Genomic DNA, 20,968 nt, shown 5'->3' on the forward strand with positions numbered 1-20,968 from the left:
AAAATACTTCCCAGAGTTTTCCACTTTCTCATCTACAAAAAAAGGGAATAGTATCTACCTCATGAGGCTTATGTGAAAATTAGATGAAACACAAAATGTTTTGAGGGGCTCTGCCTGATGCCTCCTGCAGAGAGGGCTCAGCAAATGGCAGCTAAGCTTACTGCTCTTAATCCTGTGGAAAGACGAGAGATACAGATAAACTAAAATTGAGTGCTAAGGAAAACTGGAATAGCAAAATATCTTCACTAGGATTACAACCATGTAAAAGAGGTATTGATTTTGAAATGAAAAAGTAGCTAAGTCCAATGAAAAGTCATAAAATTTCACTCATTTTTACACTTAAGATCTTTAAAAGCCGCTACCTTTTACGTTGTACCTCTCTGCAGAGGTTCCTCACATAAACCTTGCCCCCAACTCCTTAGTGATGGTGTCCAGGACGATGACAGGCATCAGTCAAACAGCTGGAGCTCAGCAATGGCTCTGGCTGGGGTGGTGGGAAGTGACGTTTCATCAGTTATTACTCAAAACTGAAAATAAGAAAGCCTGAAATGGCAATCTCTATAATCAACTCACAAATAAAAAGACTGTAAAGTCTGCAGAATTTGTGAATATACTACTTTACATGGCAAAGTGATTTTGCAGCTGTGATTAAGTTAAGGCTCTAGATAGAGATGGGAGATTATGTTGGATTATCCAGGCGGAACCAATGTAACCACAAGCAGCTTTATGAGAGACGGGAGAGTCCAAAAAGGAGCCGTGATGATGAAAACAAAGACTGGAGCCATGTGAATGCAAAAAGGGGGACACAAGGCAAGGAGTGTGGAAAGTCTCTAGAAGCTGAAAGAGGAAAGGACCAGATTCTCCTCTGCAGCATCCAGAAGGAATAAGCCCTGCATATACCTTGTTTTTAGCCCACAAGACCCGTTTTCAGACTTCTAATCGCCAGAACTTTAAGGTAATAATTTTGTGTTGTTTTAAAGCCACAACATTAGTGGTGACTTGTTACAGGATATGAATACACAGACCATGAAAAGGTCAAAGCAATATGACAAGCTTTTACCATCCCAAAGACAAACCCCAGGCTACCCTGTGTACGGTCTAACCCCATGCAGAATGTCCCAGAGTAAGAACTTGCTCACTGGTACAAGGGCAATAGAGCACAGTGGTTAGGAGCAAGAGTTCCAGGCCAGACTCTAGAGGCTTGAATCCCAGGTAGGCTGCTGGCTAAATGGACTCTACATATTAGTCTCCCATTTGTAAGGCAGAGGCTAAAAAGAGTACCTATCTTGGGGCACCTGGATAGCTCAGTCTGTTAAGCATCTGCCTTAGGTTCAGGTTATGATACCAGGGTCCTGGGATGGAGCCCAGAGTTGTTGGGCTCCCTGATCAGTGGGGAGCCTGCTTCACCCTTTCCTTCTGCCCCTCCCCCTCTCCTGCTCTCTCTCTCTTGCACACTGTCTCTCTCAAATAAATAAATAATCTTTATGGGGTGCCTAGGTGGCTCAGTCGGTGAAGCATCTGCCTTTGGCTCAGGTCATGATCCCAGGGTCCTGCAACTGAGTCCCCCATGGGGCTTTCTTCTCGGGGGGAGCCTGCTTCTTCCTCTCCCTCTGCCTGTTACTCCACCTGCCTGTGCTCTCTCTCTCTGTCAAATAAATAAATGAAATCTTTATAAATAAATAAATAAAGTTTTAAAAAGAAGAGTACCTATCTCATAGAATTGTTGTGAGGATCAAAAGTAATATTCCAAGAAAACTGCTCAGCTCACTGCCTATCACAGAGTAAGCACTTAATATTAGCTCTATTACCATTTAAGTCTTTGAGCCTTCTTTCCTAGGAGAAAATAAGCCAAAAGACCCTTGAATTCCAATCCCAAAAAGCTGTAAGTGAACAGATCACTCAGATCCTTCTATACCTAGCATAATTGAAGAAACCCGCACCCATGCCTTGGCCTGTAGGTGCAAAGCCAGCCACCCAATCTCTCTAAGTTCTAGGGGTCTCCTGTGTCTGCACGCAATGTCAACCTGAAGAGCACGCAGCTGACCTTCCATAAATTTGTTAAACTTTTCTGAAGCTAGGAGACTCACAGGGAGGCATCCAGTCCCCATCCTTCCCAGTTCTCCCCTCACCCTCTCACCATCTCCCTCCTGCCTGTCTCCTCGGGGGAGTTCAGTGGTCTCCTTTGACTGCCAGTGAAGGCCTTTGAGGGCCTTGGCTTACCTCCCAAGTGCTCCCTCTCAAACTGACAGCACTCTAAGAATGATTCTGGTTATTATAATTTTTCAGCTCCCTACCCTGAACATCTCTGGTTGAAAACGTCATTTCTATTTTTACAAGACACCAACCTTAAGGGAAATGCTAAGAGCAGTGGAACTATTCCAAATACCTCTGCCAGAAATATGTCAAAGACAAAGGCATACATCCAAACTACCCTGAACATTTCTAGAAGCAACATGCCATTCAAATCAACCCCCACAATGTTCTTCTAAACTCTAAGAAAATTGTTAATGAAACATCTCATTAATACTTAAAATTAATCAATACTTGCTCTGTGTAGATCAAAAATATTGTAATGCTGGTGTAAAACCTTCATTTTTACAGCTGAGGAGGCTCAAGCTCTACAAAAGAAATGACTCATTGAAGGCCAAAGAACTGTGACCAGTTACCCAGGCTGCTGACCCACCCAGCTGTCCTACATTCTCCCCTACCTCAGTAAGGGAGAGACTAGGAAGCAATGGATGCCAAAGAGTGAAGCACAGGGTCAGCACTAGTGGGGAAAGTTTGGGAATATTAAACACTTTCTTTTTTTTAATTTTCATTTATTTGTTTGAGAGAGAGCCAGAGAGAGAGCATGAGCCACGGGTGGGAGGTTGGGGGGTACAGGGAGACGGAGGGAAAGGGAGAAGCAGGCTCCCTGCTCAGCTACTGTCTTCCCTTTCTGGCTCTGCTTGCTCATCAGATGATGAGTGGATTCCTTGGGGCCTGGCTGCTGCACCAAACACCCCTGATTTCCATCCCACCATGAGGGTAGGCCTCACCACCATGATGGCCACCCCTAATCTAGGAGTAAGTATGGCCCAGACCCCAAACCCTCCCAAACTATTCCATGGTACTAGAGTGGCCAATTCATAACAGATCTTGCTGTGAAATGAACGTTTTAAAAATATGTTTTCTTGGGGTGCCAGGCTGGGTCCATCAGAGAAGCATGTGACTCTTGCTCTTGGGGTGGGTGTAGAGATTACTTACATAAATAAAACTTTAAAAATATGTTTTCTTAATTATTAGTGTTATTTTTCTTTTTCTATTCAGCAACCTTAATTAGCTAAACTTTATATCATCTCACAGAACAAATATCATTAAATATCAAGTACCTTCCAGTAAAAAATAATTTCAGCATAACTGTTTTCAATAAAACTCAAGTATTATATTTGTCTATTTTATGTAATTTGGCAACACTCAAAACTTGTAGAGGAAAAAGCTTTCATCTCTTGTGCCAGTTCACAATGAATGGTAGTGACAGTCTAGAATGCTATCCTCAAAAGAGCTGTTGAGGGCAAGTATGGGGTGGGAGGCACCCGTGACCATTTAGCAATGTTTGCCATGGGAACAGAAGGGAGTGACAATGCAGAAGCCACATTCCTGACACTCCTGTGTTAAGAGGACAGGATGATGGAAGTTGTGGTTCCTTTTGTAAACAGTGTAGATTTGGATTAAAATTTTTCCTGAGTGATATTAATTCAAACATTCATTGCTTAAATTTCAGGAGACCTCAAAAATACACTGAGATCACAGCACTCTATCACTTTATTCAAGAATAAGGAGAACGTGGAGGAGAACTTCCCCATGCAAATCATAAAAAGAGGTCTAGTAGCAAGTGCCAATTCCAAACATTTTTGTATTTCCTATCAAATAGAGAATTCTGGTTTTCATGTATTTCCTAGGCACCACTGTTATTCTCCCTAGAATCTCCTCTCCCCCTCTGGCATCTGACCATGAATGAGACCATCCTAGCCAACAGAAACCCTGCCAGAGAGGCATCTAAGGTACTTCTCTCTAAACACAAGTGCCTTACGTCATAGCACCATAACTGCCACCCATATTCACTTACCCAAATATGTTACAATAACAAGCGTCAGAGCTGAGAATTAAAACCACACCTTCTGCTGCCTACTCTTACATCTTGTATCTATGTTACGATGTGACATTCAACAGTTGATCTGCAACCTTCTGAAAGAGCAAAGGAACTTGGTGGGAATAAATATGACTCCACTAGAAAAATATTTTTTCCAGGCCAATTTAATTTCTAACAAGTGTAAGTCATCATCTTCCCACCCTATGCTGCCTCTCCTGCCTTCCCAGCAGCTAGGCACCCAGGTGGGAAGTCTGAGAGCCTTCCAAGATTCTTCCTCTTTCTCAGCCCCACACCAAAAACTAAAGGGCCATGTCCTCTACTATTTCATAGATCATTCTCAATCTGACTCTTTCTCCTCATTTCTGCCCTCATTCAGACCTCCACCATCTCCTACCTGAAGAGCCAAAATAATCCCAACTGGTTAGGCAACTTCAAGGCTACTAAGATCTAAAGATAGTATGAAATCCCTACTGGTATCTCTGTCCTTGTTTTAACCCAATTCAATCCACTGTCTACAAAACTCCCATGGTTATCTTTCCAAAAAGAGTAATCTGCTTACACCATTTTCCTGCTTAAAAGCCTTATGTGGCTCTCCATCCGCCTAGACAGGCTAAAAATACAAACTCAACAGTGCGGCACAAAAATGTCCTTCATAACCTGGTCCCAGTCAACATACCTTTCTGGCCTGCCTCATTCTCCACCACTCCCCCACACATCCTATGCTCCAGGCACAGTGGACGCCCACTGCAAAGAAGACAAACAGGTTCAACTTCACGTGCCAATTCCACAAATAATTGGTAGTGGCTGACTGAAACACAGCTGAGAACTCTGAAGCTGCTTATAAATTTAGCAGCAAAGATGCAATGACCAATTAAACAGTGTCTGCTTTTGGTATGGGGAAGTGGGCGTCAGCACAAATGCCAGTCTACAATCCACGTACTACCGTTCTTTGAATAGCTCTTCCACATTTCTGCTTCTGCCTAAGTGTCTTCCGTTTATCACACTGCTCATCCTTCAAGGCCTCTCCAGAAAACCGGTGTCCTTTGTGAAACCTGACTTCTATCATAGCAGCAGTCGGGTACCCTCACCCTTGGGCTCACACAGCTTTCTGTACATGCCTCTATTACTTCAGAATTACTGCAACTATACTGTAAGTGTTAGTTTATGTACCTGTGACCTTCCTGAAGGCATGGGTACCCTTTATTTTTCTTTGTGTCTTCAAATCTAGTACAGTGCACTTAGAAGGCACTCAGGTACTGATGAAATGAATAAATGAAATGGTGTAATGGGAGATTCCTCTAATATGGTATTATCACTGAAATCCAGGAACCAAGACGAGACCTACAAGACAAACTGTAGTGACTGTTAGTGTGGCATTCTGCCCCTACTCATCACCTATACCTATATACATCTTTATCTCTCAAAAATACAAGGTATTAAAGGAATACACTAGAGAGAAATTTGGCTTCCAGTTAAGACTAGGCCATGAGGAAAATGGGAAATATGAGGGAAAAACACAGAGAGTTAGTTTTCAGAAGCTAAATATGGACCTGCAAATCCCACTATTATTAGGGATACAGACTTTCCATATATATGACACCAGTCAAATCCTTATTGAATTTACACCAATATCCCAGATTGGTTTTAGTTTTTTAAAGTTTGTGAGGTACACAAGGGAGGTGTGTGGGGAAATAAGTTAAACAGGTGATGGGGATTGAGGAGTGCACTTGTCCTGATAAGTACCAGGTAATGTATGGAACTGCTGAATCACTATTTGTACACTGGAAACTAATATAACACTGTATGTTAGCTAGAATTAAACAAAAACTTTTAAAAAATTAAAATTAAAAAATAAAATAAAATTTGCAAGGTGCAATCATTTTGGAAAACTTCTGACAGTATCTACGAACACTGAAAATACCCATACACTATGAATTAGCAATTCCACTTACAGGTATATACTCAAATGCTACATTTGTTCACCAAAAAACATGTTTACTCATGCTCACAACAGCATTATCCATAATTCCCAATAACTGAATACCCAGATCCAAGATCCAAAAAAATCAAACATCCATGGATAAATTATGGTATATTAATTCATGCAAGGGAATATGGTACTAAACTGTGAATGAACAAACTACAACTATATGCAACAATAGGGATCAATCTCACAAAGTTCAGAGAAGAAAGTTAGGCACTAGGTAACATACTACTACTTGATTCTATACACCTACCTTCAAATACAGACAAAACTTATGGTGTCAGAAGTCATGACCAGTGGTGACCCTTGAGGTGGTTGGTGACTGAAAGGGTTCACAGACAGTTCTGCTGGGATGTTAATCACGTTCTGTTCCTTGATCTGTATTCTAGTTACATGAGCGTGTTCCCATTGTGAAAATTCATCATTTACGTACTTTTCTATGAGTTACATCTTAATTAAAATTTGCTGTTAAAAGAAAGACAAAATAGGGGCACCTGGGTGGCTCAGTCGGTTAGGTGTCTAACTCTTGATTTTGCCTCAGGTCATGATCTCAGGGCCATGAGATGGAGCCCCCCATCAGGCTCCGTGCTGGGTATGGAGCCTGCTTAGATTCTCCCTCTCCTTCTGTCCCTCCTCCCACCTCTCTCTCCTTCTATAAATTAATTAATTAGGTGCATACCAATTTAAGGTTATAATATCTTCATGGTGATTTTACCCTTTGTCAATGTGGCTAGAGTTGACATGTATATGGTTACACCAGCTTTCTTTTTTTTCAACTGAATAAATTAAGCCACTTTTTGACTGAATTCTGAGTGAATTTAACAGTGGCAGATCTGCACTAAAGTACATATTAAAAGAGTTATTCAGGCAAGAGGAAAATGATCCCAGAAGAAAGTAATGCAGGAGGAAACACAGAACATAGAAAGGGCAAACATGTGGGAAAATCTACATGAATACTAAATTGTACAAAAATATTGTCTTATATGTAAAATCTATGATAAACTAAATACACATCAACAATCATAAAACAACAGAAGGAGATATATGAAGTTAGAATGTTCTAAGATCTTCACACTGTCTGGAGAGTACTACAGTAAGTAATTTATACATACCTTAATAAAAATTCAACAATACATATTGTAAAGTAACAACTAACAGAATAGTAAGGGAATATACAATAAGCAAACTAATGAAAGGAGAAAATTTTAGCAATTAAAAAAATTCTTAACCAAAAAGAAAGTTAGGGAGAGAAAATGAATACAGACCTGGTGGGACAAATAAAAAGCAGGTAGGAAGATCGTATACTTTAAAACCCAAGTAATTATATTAAATATAAACAGAATAAGGAATCTAATTTAAAATTAAGGATCATTGGGCGCCTGGGTGGCTCAGTAGGTTGAGCCTCTGCCTTCGGCTCGGGTCATGATCTCACAGTCCTGGGATCAAGCCCTGCATGGGGCTCTCTGCTCAGCAGGGAGCCTGCTCCCCCAACCTCGCCCTGACTACTTGTGTGTAATCTCTCTCTCTGTCAAATAAATAAATAAAATCTTTTAAAAAAATGAAAATTAAGGATCATTATATTACATAAACAACAAATCCTAAATATATCCTGCTTGTAAAAGACACACCTTAAATGTAAGAATACTAAAAACTTGAAAGTAAAATTATGGGAAGGAATCATGCAAAGATTAATCAAACAAAGCTGGTGTTTAAAAAAAAGGAATGCTGGTGTAACCATATACATGTCGACTATAGCTACATTGATAAAAGGGTAAAACCACCATGAAGATATCACAACCTTAATTGGGTATGCACCTGATAATACAGCCTCCATATATAAGTAAAAATGGACAGAATAATGCACAAATCAAAGAAATCACAAAGAAAATAAAAAAGATATTTGAATTCAATGATAATAAAAATGTGATATATCAAAACTTCTACTCATTAAAACATACCATTAACATGAAAAGGAAAGCTACAGAGTTGGAGAAGATGTCTATAATATATATAACTGGCAAATGGCTTGTATCTAGAGTATATAAAAATCATAACATATAAGAAAAGACAAAAAATATATATATAAATTAATTAGAGGTTACCAGGGCCTGGAGGAAGTTGAGAATGCGTAGTTACTGCTTAATGGGTAGAGTTTCTGTTTGTGTGATAAAAAATTTTGGGAACAGAAATACTGGTGATAGTTGTACAACACTGTGAATGCAATTAATGTCTTTAATTAAATGGTTAAAATGGTAAAATTTATGTTTTATAAGAAAAAAATACTACCGAGCATTGTTGAAGGGAAACAAGGTGGGGGGGATTGGGTGGCTGGGTGGTGGACATTGGGGAGGGTATGTGTTGTGGTGAGCCCTGTGTGTTGTGTAAGACTGATGACCTGTAGGGGCACCTGGGTGGCTCAGTGGGTTAAAGCCTCTGCCTTTGGCTCAGGTCATGATCCCAGGGTCCTGACATCTGGCTCTCTGCTCAGCAGGGAGCCTGCTTCCTTCTCTCTGCCTGCCTCTCTGCCTACTTGTGATCTCTGTCTGTCAAAAAAAAAAAAAAATCTTAAAAAAAAAAAGACTGATGAGCTGTAAACCTGTACCCATACCCCTGAAACAGACTTGTAACCCTGAATCAAATAATACATTATATGTTAATAATAAAAAAAGAAAGAAAGAAAATAGTATACAAATAGTCAAAAGACCTGAACAGGAATTTCACAGAAGAGATATCATCATGACCAATAAACATATGAAAAGGCACTCAACATGATCAGCCATCAGATAAATGCAACTCAAAGCCATTATGAGTTATGTACCATTATATACCTTCGAAAAATAGGTAAACTTTTCTCTTTAATGACATCGCCAAGTAGTACGGTGGATGTGGTACAACAGACACATTGCTAATAAGACCTGAAAAACCACTTTGGAAAACTACTTGGCAATACCTTCTAAAACTTAAGAGACGTGCAACAATCCAGCAATTTTACTAGATATATACCTACCAGAAGTGCATATGTATATTCAAGAGAGTTTATAGTGGTGTTATTTAAAATCATAGCTAAAACTCTAAACAATTCATATGACCATCCATTAGCAGGCTGGGTAAACCAATTGTGTTATTTTCACACAACTGAATACCATCAGCAATGAAAACAAACTAGAGCAACATGCAATAACAAGTAACTTATCTCACAAACATAATGTTGAACAAAAGAAGCTAGATACAAACAACACATATTGTAAGATTATATACATACAAAGTTTACAGGCAAGCAAGCCCAATCCGTGGTGATAAAAACTAAGACAACGATTATATATGTGGAAGACGTGTGGCCTACTTGTAATGCTCCTTTGTTCAAAGTCAGCTTGGTGTTTATATGGTTGTGTCACTAATGATTTGTGCACTTTTCTGTAGGTATGCTGAACTTCCAAAAAAAGGAAAAATTTGTGAAAAACGGAAACGACCAAAAAAAAAAGTTTGAGAAGGAAATGTCAAAAGAAATTATTTTTTTAGACATAAGAAAAGTGACCAAAGACTGAATTAATACAACATACCAAAAAAAAAAATGTTTAAGAAATCCCAACCAACATTTCATTACCAGGCTATCATCACTAAAACAAAAAAAAAAAAGCCTACTGAACTCTCATGCAACTATATGAAATGTGCTTAAACAAAAAAATACTGTTGAACTCTTACACAGCTAATTGAAATTTGCTTAAATTGCTTAAAAATTTGATGGGACATCTTCTTAATATATTTTCTTTGTATGATAAGGGCAATACCAGCAGCAAAAGAGAACAGGGAATGTTTATCCTTCATACACTTAAAAATCAATAGAATGCCAGTGAGATATTGACCTGAGAAGGGCAAAGGCTGAACCAGATAAGCCCAATAAATTCAATGCATGAATAAACAGATCTTACCTTGTCTTGACCCTGTTATACTACCACTTAAAAATAACTTTTGTGTAGACAGAAGTTTGAATTAGGAAAAATATTACTAGCTTTCCCAATTAGTTTGCATTGCTTTATATAAATCAGTATTTTTCTGATCCTTAAAGTATTCATGATCCCATGCAACAGTCTGAAATCGTTGTCCAAAAACAAGAACCATTTGTCCAATGATAATTTAGTTTTCATCTCTTTTGTTTGGTTAAGACCTTTTATGAGCATATGACAAGAGTATATTTTATCCACATGCTATACTGCAGAGCAGTAATGAAAATGTATGTCTACAAAATGGGGAACTATTTCAAATGTGGCTGATCACCAACATTCTTCAGGATTCTACTGTAGCTTTAGGGACACCTCTAGCCCAGAGTATCCACAAGTGCTTATAAGAGGAAGGCCGATGACCACAAGATTTGTCCAAACCAGTTCTCGGCCATCTACATACCTCAGTCAATCCACACTTGAGTCTAGGCCACATTTCACTGACCTCCCCTCAGCACTAGTATATCCAGTTGATATCCCCAATATAGGCTGCTCTGGCTTTCATTCCCAGGTATCTCTCTCTTCTGATAAACAGTGTGTACAGACTGTTCTCTCTTTACCTCTCTATTCAACTTGGCTCTATGGTATTCATTACATAACTGTTGAAAGGATGAGCATGGTAGGCAGGCCAATAAAAGTGAGATACCAGAAAGAGATACTTCATAAATCCAACAAAGTTTGAACATCAAAAATAACTAAACCTCGTAATATTTCAATTCTTCTTGCGTATGAAAAACAACCCCAGTATCAACAAGCATAAACAGTGCCGAGCTCCTTAGAGTTATGTCTGATTGTAGGACTGTGACAAAAAATACACATCGTAAGCCTTAAAGCATCTTGTAGTGCCAGAAAGTGAAGACGTGCTCAAAAACACAAAAGGATGGCTGGATATCAAAGGCACACAGGAGAGCGCTTGGGTGGCTCAGTCAGTTAAGCAGTTATGTGGCTGCCTTCAGCTCAGGTCATGATTCCAGCCCACTTCTCCCTCTCCCTCTGCTGCTCCCCCTACTTGTGCTCTCTCGATCTTTCTCCCAAATAAATAAATAAAATATTAAAAAATGAAAAAAAAGTTGGGGGGGCATGGAGTCAACCTAAAGGGAGCTCCCACTGGCCACAGTTGGAACAATCTGAGCAAAAAAATAACATGGCAATGAATAACAAAGTCTAAAATATACATGATCCCAGAACGATAGAAATAAATAAGTAAACAGTGGCGGGGGGGGGAGACAAATCTTCCTTATGGAAGAATTCCAAATAATATTAAGCAATAATATTAAATTATATTAAAATTAATTCATATAAGATTAAGTAGTAATAACAATATTAATTCATCTCTCCTAGAGGAGGCCACCTTCTCCAATGCAGGCTGGACTTAATGACTCCTTTCCAAAGAAGAGAATATAGAAAAAGGTAAAAACTAACTCTTTAGCAAAGAAACCTGGCAAACAAAGGTGCACATCACCAGTGGTGCTGTATGGATATAATGGGTCCCAATCCTATGTGATGAGAGGAGCCTTCCCCTCAGTGGTAATTCCTTGCCCAAACACATAACCCCAATCTAGTCAAGAAAACATCAGGCAAACCTAAACGGAAGGACCAGTACTCCTCAAGATTGTCAAGTTAGGGGAAACAAGGAAAGTGTAAGAAATCATAACAGACCAGAAGAGACATGAGAACTAAATGCAATACGGTATTCTGGATGGATTTGTGAAACAGGAAAAGGACGTTCACAGAAATATGAAGTCCAAAGTTAACTAGTCCAGGGTTAATAGTTCCAAACGAAGTCTGAAGTTAATAGTAATAGCCAGTGCCAATGCTGGCTTCTTAGTTTTGATAAATACACCACACTAGTATAAGATGTTAACATTAGGAGAACTGGGTGAGGAATTTCCTGTGCTATCTTTGCAACTTTTCTGTAAATCTTAAAATTATCTCAAAATAAAAAGTTACACCAAAAAACCCACTATACTTGGCAATAGGCAATATTTTCCTCATAATTTTAAACAAATATCTGGAAGAGAACAGTTTCTCTTTTTTCTACTTAGCCAACAGGAAGCAAATTGAAAAACATAATATGGCTCTGATGACAATATTATGAAAGTGGGATGGGAACTGTTGCCCTTTTATAGAATTTATGATGAAGGAAAGTGATTTTGACCATACATATAAAACAGGCAGAGTGTGACTCGTCATCTCATACCAACATATAGTCCCTGGTAGACCAATGATTGTTTTCTTTTAAAGTTGAGTCAAAAGTCTTGGTGAAGCTAATAGCTTCCCAACAAAGTCCCAATTACTTACATACCCATATCTGTATATGACTAAACTCCCCTGTTTTCCTTTGCATAGGGCAGAAAAACAGATACAAACCACAAAGCATTATTTCAAAAATTTTCCCAGAAATGTCTGTGGCTACTCCCACACAACCCAACACAACCAGAAGTAAGGAGGGTAAAATGGAGTCAAAAGTGACAGCAATCTTACCAATTATGGCTAAAATACCTTAATTTTGCAAATGACCATCTGCACGTATTGTGTGCAGGGGCCTAGAAGCAGCCTATGTAAATGAGTGGGATCAGAGTTGAAGCTGCATTAGCTTCATGGTAGACTTATGGCTGTGTTTATGTTTTATTTCTCTTCTTCCATGATTAGAACTATTTATCTTTACATTACAGAAACCTGAACATTGCTTGCACATGGTAGGAACTCAGTGCATTTTAAAAAAAATATTGTATTTATTTATTTGAGAGAGAGAGAGAGGAAGAGGGCATGAACTGGGGTTAAGGGGGCCAGGGAAGAGGGAGAAGCAGATCCCTACTGAGCAAGGAGTCCAACGTAGGGCTTGATCCCAGGACCCTGAGATCATGACCTGAGCCAAAGGCAGACATTCAACAGACTGAGCCACCCAGGCATCCCTGCATGTATTTAAATTTTACTTAGTTCAACATATTGGGAGATACTGTACAAATGGAATAATTCTTACATATTACTACACCTGATAAGACATTTCACCAATCCCTAATACCATCATTCACCCCCAAACTCTACCCTGGACACATAATACATAAATCTCAAATATTCCTTTCATTTAATGATCAGGATGTTAACACTCAAGAATTATACCAAGAATGAACAAGAATTCGTGTTTTAAAACATGTTTTCACTAATTTCAACCTTCTCCACAAGTATTTGGTCTCTCTTTAAAATCAAATAGGATATTTTTTCAAGACCACTTCTCCCACCAAATTAGCATGAAACTTACTGAGAAGCTTGACTGATCATGTCCTCTTTTCAAATCCCAAACAACGCCCAAATGTTCCCTATACCAAGGGATGCCTTTATTAGTATGCACGCAGGCTTTCATTGTTCCTCCCAGGAAAACCTATTACCAATCCAAGATTATTTTAAATCAAGATACGGTCACAATTTTTTAAATGTTCTTTATACATCTAACATTAAAGATACATCAAAGATTTTGAAATCAAAATCTGAAATAAGTTATTTTTGTCAGATGGGTATTATGGCCTAAGAGGCTGCTGAGAGCATACCATGGTTCCAAGCAGGAATACTATTGTTGTTAATAATTCTCTGTGGCATCCCAGGACAAAAAAGTTCTAATCTTGCAAAGGTCTGGAATATAACCCAAATTCCATCAATGACTACTTCCTAAATAATGTGTATAATAACATGCGTTCCAAATGCCAGTGAGGCACAGTGGTGACAAAGAGCAAGCAGGCTGTGTATATGCAGAGCCTGAGTGTCTTTAACTTGTTAATTAAAGGTGCGAAAGCAAAAACCTCATCAACCTGCATATAAGAAACTTTTATAAAGCCGTAAGATTTATTATAAGTACATAAACATTAGGGAAAATAAAAATGTTAAGTTAGATGCCTAAGACGAATCATAAGCCCTCTTGATTCTAAGCAATGTTTCCTTCTGTCATCATAGAAATGCTTCATAGAACATGCTGCTTAAGACGCTATATCATAATGTAATCATTTTTGCTCTTAAGATAGCCTCTGAAGAACTAATTTCTCCTTTTGATCTCCTTCAATCCTCGATCACACTGCTTTCGTGGCCATGTTAGTATATGGCACTTGATTATATCAGAATGCTAAATAAAATGGCTTGTTCTTCATTGTCTTCTTCCCATTTTGGTCTCATCTCCCTGCCTTCCACATCTTTCATCATCTTCCTATTTCTCTTACAGGTATGCCTAATTTAATTCAAACTGAATATGAATATCCTGGATCAACACTGTTAAAACGGTTTTAACAAGAACTGTTAAAGGTAAACACTGTTAAAAGTAAACAAGAACTAAAATAAATTACTACTACGCTCAACCCCCAAACAAGTCAAGAAAGCATGTGAGGGGTTATTTCTTTCTATGGGACTGAGTGGAGCGATACCACTTGTTCATTCAACTCAGCAGCAGAGGGAACAGTGGCCAACTCCAAGACTCACTCACTCGAGGATTATAGCCAGGATCCAATTCTCCACACTGAACACAACCCTGTGTACCACCATCTGCTAGACCAGTGGTTCCCAACAGGGGAGGACTTTGCTCCCCCAGGGGAAATCTGGCCATGTCCAGGGACTTTGTTGACTTTCATGACTTGAGGGAGGGGATGGATAGTTACTGGCATCCAATGGGTAGAGACCAGGGATGCGGCTGAACATCCTATACAGGCACAGGGCAGCCCCATACGGAATTATTTAGCCAAAATAAGAATTAGAGACCCTGACCCAAAATATGTGTTCCCAATTTTGAATAAAAATGTAGAACAGCAGGACCACAGGCACAACAGTGGTGCAAAAGGACACACAATTAGGGGAGAAAGCAAACTAGAACTTAGCCAGTATCCGCTACATAACAAGCCTTGCTTTAGTCACCTCACATGCATCATCTCACTTAAGCGGAAAAGTGATCTATTCTCATTTTACAGATGAGGAGGCTGGACTCACAGTGATTTTATATGCAGAGCTTAAGTGTCTTTAACTCAGTAATTAAGGGAGGTTAAGGAACTTATTCAAGGTCAATCAGCTAGGAAGGGGAGGAACATAAGGACCCAAATTCACACCAAATCTGTTTCTAAGTCTAGAGATTAAAAGACCTGGATTTGATTCGAAGTCATCAATATGAATATAAGCAAGTCCCTTAAATCCCCTAAGCCTCCATCTGGAAATAACTCAACAGATAAACTGTGTGAAAATATAAATGCTGTTGAATGCTGACTACATACAATCCTATGAAACATCCTACAGTGAAAAAGTACTTCTTAGAATTGAGGTGTCAAGATTAGTATTTTTCCAGGGCGCCTGGGTGGCTCAGTGGGTTAAAGCTGCTGCCTTCGGCTCAGGTCATGATCCCAGCGTCCTGGGATCGAGCCCTGCATCAGGCTCTCTGCTCAGCAGGGAGCCTGCTTCCTCCCTTCTCTCTGCCTGCCTCTGCCTACTTGTGATCTGTCTGTCAAATAAATAAATAAAATCTTTAAAAAAAAAAAAAAAGATTAGTATTTTTCCTTAAAAATAGAATTTATACATGTGCACAGAACTAAATTATTCAGCATTTTTAAGAATCAAGATGAAGTGTTCAGAAGACACTTCAGTACCTTCTGTAACCATGCAACTGCTCTTAAATCCTAGGAGGAAATAAACTAACATAAGCAATATTTTAGTTAGAACTTCCTAAAGATTTGTAATCAGTCAAGCCTAAGATGCTCAAGACTGTATCAACAACTTTGGTTGGGCTCTCTCTCAACAACTGGTAGCAGAGATCATGAGCCAAACTAAGGAAGAAGAGGATGGATTGCAGGGAAACTACTATTCTCTCCAAGAAGACAGAGTATTACATTGAGGTCAAGATATTATTACTCATACTGATCATACAAAAAATAACAATAATAATTCATTTCAACATGAGATTCTGATTTTTTTTTTAACTACCACCAGAATATATCTGTCTTGACAACTAAACTACTCGTAGGTCCATAAACATAACTTTAACCACACTCTTCTGGGATTAAGTTCAGGAGAAAGAATGTAAACTCGTGTTTATTCCTTCCAGAAGTCAATACTACCAATGCCGCTTCTAAAAGAGGGTTACACACAACCATTTTCCCCCTTGAAATGCCAGATTCCAAGGCACTGCTTTGCCTCATTTTATAATAAGCGTATCTTTGCATATCATGTTAATACACTATAAGTAAATTATAATACCAAGTATTTCCCACTAACATTAAGTCCAACTTTAAAAATAAACACATCAAACTAAAAACTATAATAATAAAATAATTTCCAGAGAATTATGAATAGATTTAAATAAGTCAAAGTTCTAAAATATGTTTACCTGACTGACACACACACACTTTAATGTTTATGGGAAGTGAAAGAATTGATAACTAAAATCTTGAATGTTTTTTATTTTAATCAATTTAGATAAGAATTTGGATTAAATGTCATTTTACTGACTAATGAATTAGATCTTTCACCTTAAGCATTTTGACATTTCCATCAACTTTCTAAAAGTGAGGGCAGATTATTTCTCTATGTTTTTAATATACTTGCCTCTCAAAAGGCTGAAATATATAAAAACTGATAGGAGAAACCTATTATCAATCCCCTCATCATCATTACATCTCTGAGTAAGCATTAGCTACAAAATAATGTGTAGGTGATAATCTTGAAGAATTTACATTAGACAATAACCTAACTAAAACCCATTTTATGTTTATCTGACATCCTGTCAACTTTTGACTTGACAAGCCTGTTTTCTCATCGCAACAAATTTTAACACACAGGTAAATGGTAGTTATTTTTAACTTTCAAGAGCTAGAAATCATTATTTCGTCTCCTCCTGTTTCTCCCAAAATAGCAACATTCTCTTCCGGGCTTTTTGTATTTCCAAACTGAAGGAATTTTTTGCCAAATTTGAAAAAAAAAATACGATTAGCTGACTACTCATTCCGAAAGGTGTAATTTTCCTGACAGCAGAATTAACTATCCTTGACGAGATCTCACGTGAACCTTTCATAGCACCTACCACATCCCAAGTAAACAGCCCTGGCATGCAAGTATGTATACATAGCTTATCATGAAAAGGACCCAACCCACTCCATTTCCCAAACAAGACGAGGGCAGCTGTCCTATGACAGTCTGTGCAATTACCAGCACCTTGGGCAGGTCCGCGGCCCTAACTGGGGGGCGCAGGCCCGCCCGGACGCTCTCTTCACAACCCCTCTTTGTGCTGCTGCCCGTCCCCCCACCCCCTGTTCTGACCTACGTGGAGCCCCCGCTAGACCACAGGGCCAGCACCACCACCACCCCGCCCCCCGCCGGCCCCAGGTCCGGCTCCTCCCGGCTCTCCCTGGGGAGGTGGGCGTTCGTCGGGCGGAAGGGCAGGGCCCAGGCATTGCGAGGGAAAAGGGGAGCCGCGGTGGGGGTCCTCCTGGCGGAGGTGGGGGTCGCACAACAGAAGGGCAGGGCCCAGGAAGACGAGGGAGAAAAATGGGGCCGCAGGGGGTCCTCCCATCGGAGGTGGGGGTCGCGGGGCGGAAGGGCCCGGCCGGGGGCTTCCAGGGAAAAGGGGCCGCGGCGAGGGGTCTCCGTGGAGTCGCAGGTCGGCGGCCTCACCCGTAGCGGGGGGCGGCTCTCCCGCGTCGTCGGGCGCCAGGGTGACGGTGCCATCCCTCCAGACGCGGATCTGCGAGGCTGAGCGCACGCGGCGACGGGGCTGGCGGCGGCCGGCGTCCGCAGCGCGCAGGGAGCCGCAGCACTGGTAGCACACGGCCCACGCCTGCTCCTCGTTGATGGGCTGGTTGTAGAGCCGCAGGATCTCCTCCAGGCTCAGCGCGTCCGGCGGGCCGCCAGCCGCCCCGGAGTCCGGAGGCCCCTCGCCGCCCGCCGGCTCCGCCCGGGGCTCCCCGCCGCCCGCCGGGCCCGCCGGCTGAGCCATCCCGCGGGTCGGCGCTGCGCTCGGCCGCCACGCCGTGTGCCCGCGTCTCTTCAGCTCCGGAGCATCGTCTCGGCGCGCCGCCGCCTCCTCATCCCCGGAACCGCCCCGCCCAACCTGGCCGCGCGCGCCGCCGTGGGGGACCAGGCGGGGGACTGGGCGAGGGCCCGGCGGCCGTGGGCGAGCGAAGAGCGGCGAGGACGCCGCGGCCGTCCTGACCAGGCCGCCGCTGCCGCCGGCCCGTAGCGACGCGATGGCGTCCGCCGGCCCCGCCCCGCGCCTCGCCGCGCGCTCAGTGCCGGGGCTGCGGAGCCGCCCTGCCAAGGGTCCGCACGGCGGGTAGCTCGGGTGTGCGCTCCGTCGACCGCAGCGATCCCCCGCCACGCTGGGAGGCCACTGGGGCTGGGTGCCCCAGGAATTGACTCGCTGGAAGGCTAATTAGGAGTTCGAACCCAGCCTGTAGCAAATTCCTAATAAAGGTCCCTGAAACCGCTTCGGCTCCGGCTCCCACCGCCGCCGCGCCTGCTCCCGCCCACCCGCGGGCGTCCGCTGGGCGCGGGTCCTGTGCCTCTTTCAAGCCTCCACACGGTTTCTCCTGACCAGCCGACTTCGTACTGCGCCCGTCCTCGCTCCTTCATCATCCCCCGGTTCCTCCTCTGCTCTTTTTGGGGTAGTTGTCGCCATCGATATACCGTATAATTTACTTAGATGTATTGTTTATTGACTAGGTCCTCCCATCTTCATTGTAAGCTCCGTGAGGACAGGGACCTTTATGGGTTTTGCTCACTGACTTCTCCCAAGCGCGTAGATGAGGGCCTGGGATTTAACCATGTTGTAAATAATTTGTAGACATTAGTTTCAGCGTCCTTCCGGATTCATTTTGTAACGTTTACACAACTCCTCCCTAAGGATGTCTCCAGTGATCACACTCATCATAGTCCAGTGAGCCCAGTATGTTCAGACGATGTGCAATTGGTATCAGAGTGGCAACCTTGAACTGAGGGAAACAAGCCGTAGAAGAAAAGAAATACTGCACTCCCCAGAACCTCGCTGACTTCATTTAAGTTATGCAATATAACATCATTCTTAGATAAAATAATCACTCATTGGTAAACGAATTTAATTGGTAACTTTCCATTCTGAGGCTAGTGCTAAGAACCAGAGAGAGTTTAAAGTATCAACCGAGTAAGAAATTTACAGTAACTACCAATTAAACTTTTAAGGCAGCTTTGTGTGTAATATTAGATCCCACGCTCTTAACAATTGCATCTTGCACTAAAAATGACAAGGGTCTATTATCAATGCTTAAGATATCACAGTACATAGAGCAGTAGGAGGGAGAAGAGAGAAAAGCAAAAGGATATTTTTAAAGAGTAAGGAATTGAAAGGGGAGAAAAAAGCTTCTTCCTAATCACCTTATTATAATTTCACTACAAGAGATACAAAAAACCCCTTAAGCAATATCAATTATAGGTTCATAATCCCATTGTAAAAATGCACTATGTGTGCCAAATCTTGAGAAGAAAGGCCTAATTCCTTATAAGATACAGATAGGATGGGTAGATATGGATATATAGATACATAAAACCTTTTGATTGAAAAACTGGGAAAACATATCCAAAATTTGCTACCTTAAAAGTTTAGATTCTGTGTGAATTCTGAAAATACAGAGGGCTTTAAATCAGTGAACAATGAAGAATAGCTAAACGGTCTACTCTTGTGGACAACACTACCATCTCCTGGCCTTGTGGGATATTGCTGTTCCATTGCACTTGGACAACTACAACAAAAATCACTTACATATTTGTCCTTATTTTTACTCCCTCCACAAAACACGTTAAATGAATTAATCAACTAATGAATCCATGAGCCAGTCCCTTGCTACTCCTGGTACAGGGCAATAAATAAATCTCCAAGTAAAGGTAACTGAAGGGAAGAAAGAAAGAAGTGGACGTGAAGAAAAAGAAAAATCCAAATTTTACCTGGAATGTTATCTTTAAAATATGTATGCCTTAAAACAAATTCACAACAGAAAGAATTTTTCCTTTCTTTTTAAAAAAGATTTTATTTATTTATTTGAGAGAGAGAGCATGAGAGGGGGGAGGGTCAGAGGGAGAAGTAGACGCCCTACTGAGCAGGAGCAGGATTTGATACTGGGACTCCAGGATCTTGACCTGAGCTAAAAGCAGTCGCCTAACCAACTGAGCCACCTAGGTGCCAAGATTCTTTCCTTTCTTAAGTGATAATTTTTAAACATACATTTTGGGAAGAAAAACAGTATGGCATTGAATCATGGGAAGGTTATATAAAATAGGGCTTTTTTCCCCCCAGATACAAACTCATGACTGATATACTGTATTTAAAGTAAATTTCTTGCCTTTGAGAGCTTATATGGAATTAAGTTGAGGCAAGATGACAAGCAGAATGTTGATATATGCAGAAAACGTAAAAGATAAATCTTAAAAATCCTAGCTATCTTCTACTATAAATCTATTTATTATATAACCTGAACACCTGATTCATTTTTGCACAAAGACAGTATAATTTTTATGTAATTTTTCAGAACCCTTTGAAATTTTGATAAAGCCCATGTCCATCATCATAAGACTCTGAGAAAGTGACTGTTGACAAGACTATCAGAGGTCCATATATACCCAGGACTCAATCAGGACTGTGGAATAACTTGGAATAACCTTTTCATTTTCAGTTCAAGTTCAAAGTTTCTAATGCCTTGAGACAGTATATTTTGTCCCATTTTCTGTCACTGATTTTATTTTTTTTTATTCTTGGCTTCACCACTTTAAAAAAATTGCTCTATATATTTAAAAGGAATAAGTCAAATCAACATGTAAATATCTTTTTCAAAGTGCTATAAGATCTGTGAAAAATAGTGGCACATGTTA

The 20,968-nt window shown here is 40.7% G+C and overlaps 1 protein-coding gene across 2 annotated transcripts in view; it reads right to left on the bottom strand.

Moving 5' to 3' along the window:
* The window catches only part of SPIRE1 (spire type actin nucleation factor 1), a 190,585-nt gene extending 172,497 nt beyond the window's left edge, over positions 1-18,088 (bottom strand). For both annotated transcript variants that reach the window (XM_080820942.1, XM_080820941.1), the window contains exon 1: positions 17,747-18,088. In XM_080820942.1, coding sequence (XP_080677068.1) covers positions 17,747-18,068 — 322 coding nt within the window. In that variant the 5' untranslated portion in view covers positions 18,069-18,088. The remainder of the gene's footprint in view (positions 1-17,746) is intronic.
* Between the last annotated feature and the right edge of the window lie 2,880 nt (positions 18,089-20,968).

The sequence above is a fragment of the Martes martes genome (genome assembly GCF_963455335.1).
Source record: "Martes martes genome assembly, chromosome: 13".
Lineage (NCBI taxonomy): Eukaryota > Metazoa > Chordata > Mammalia > Carnivora > Mustelidae > Martes > Martes martes.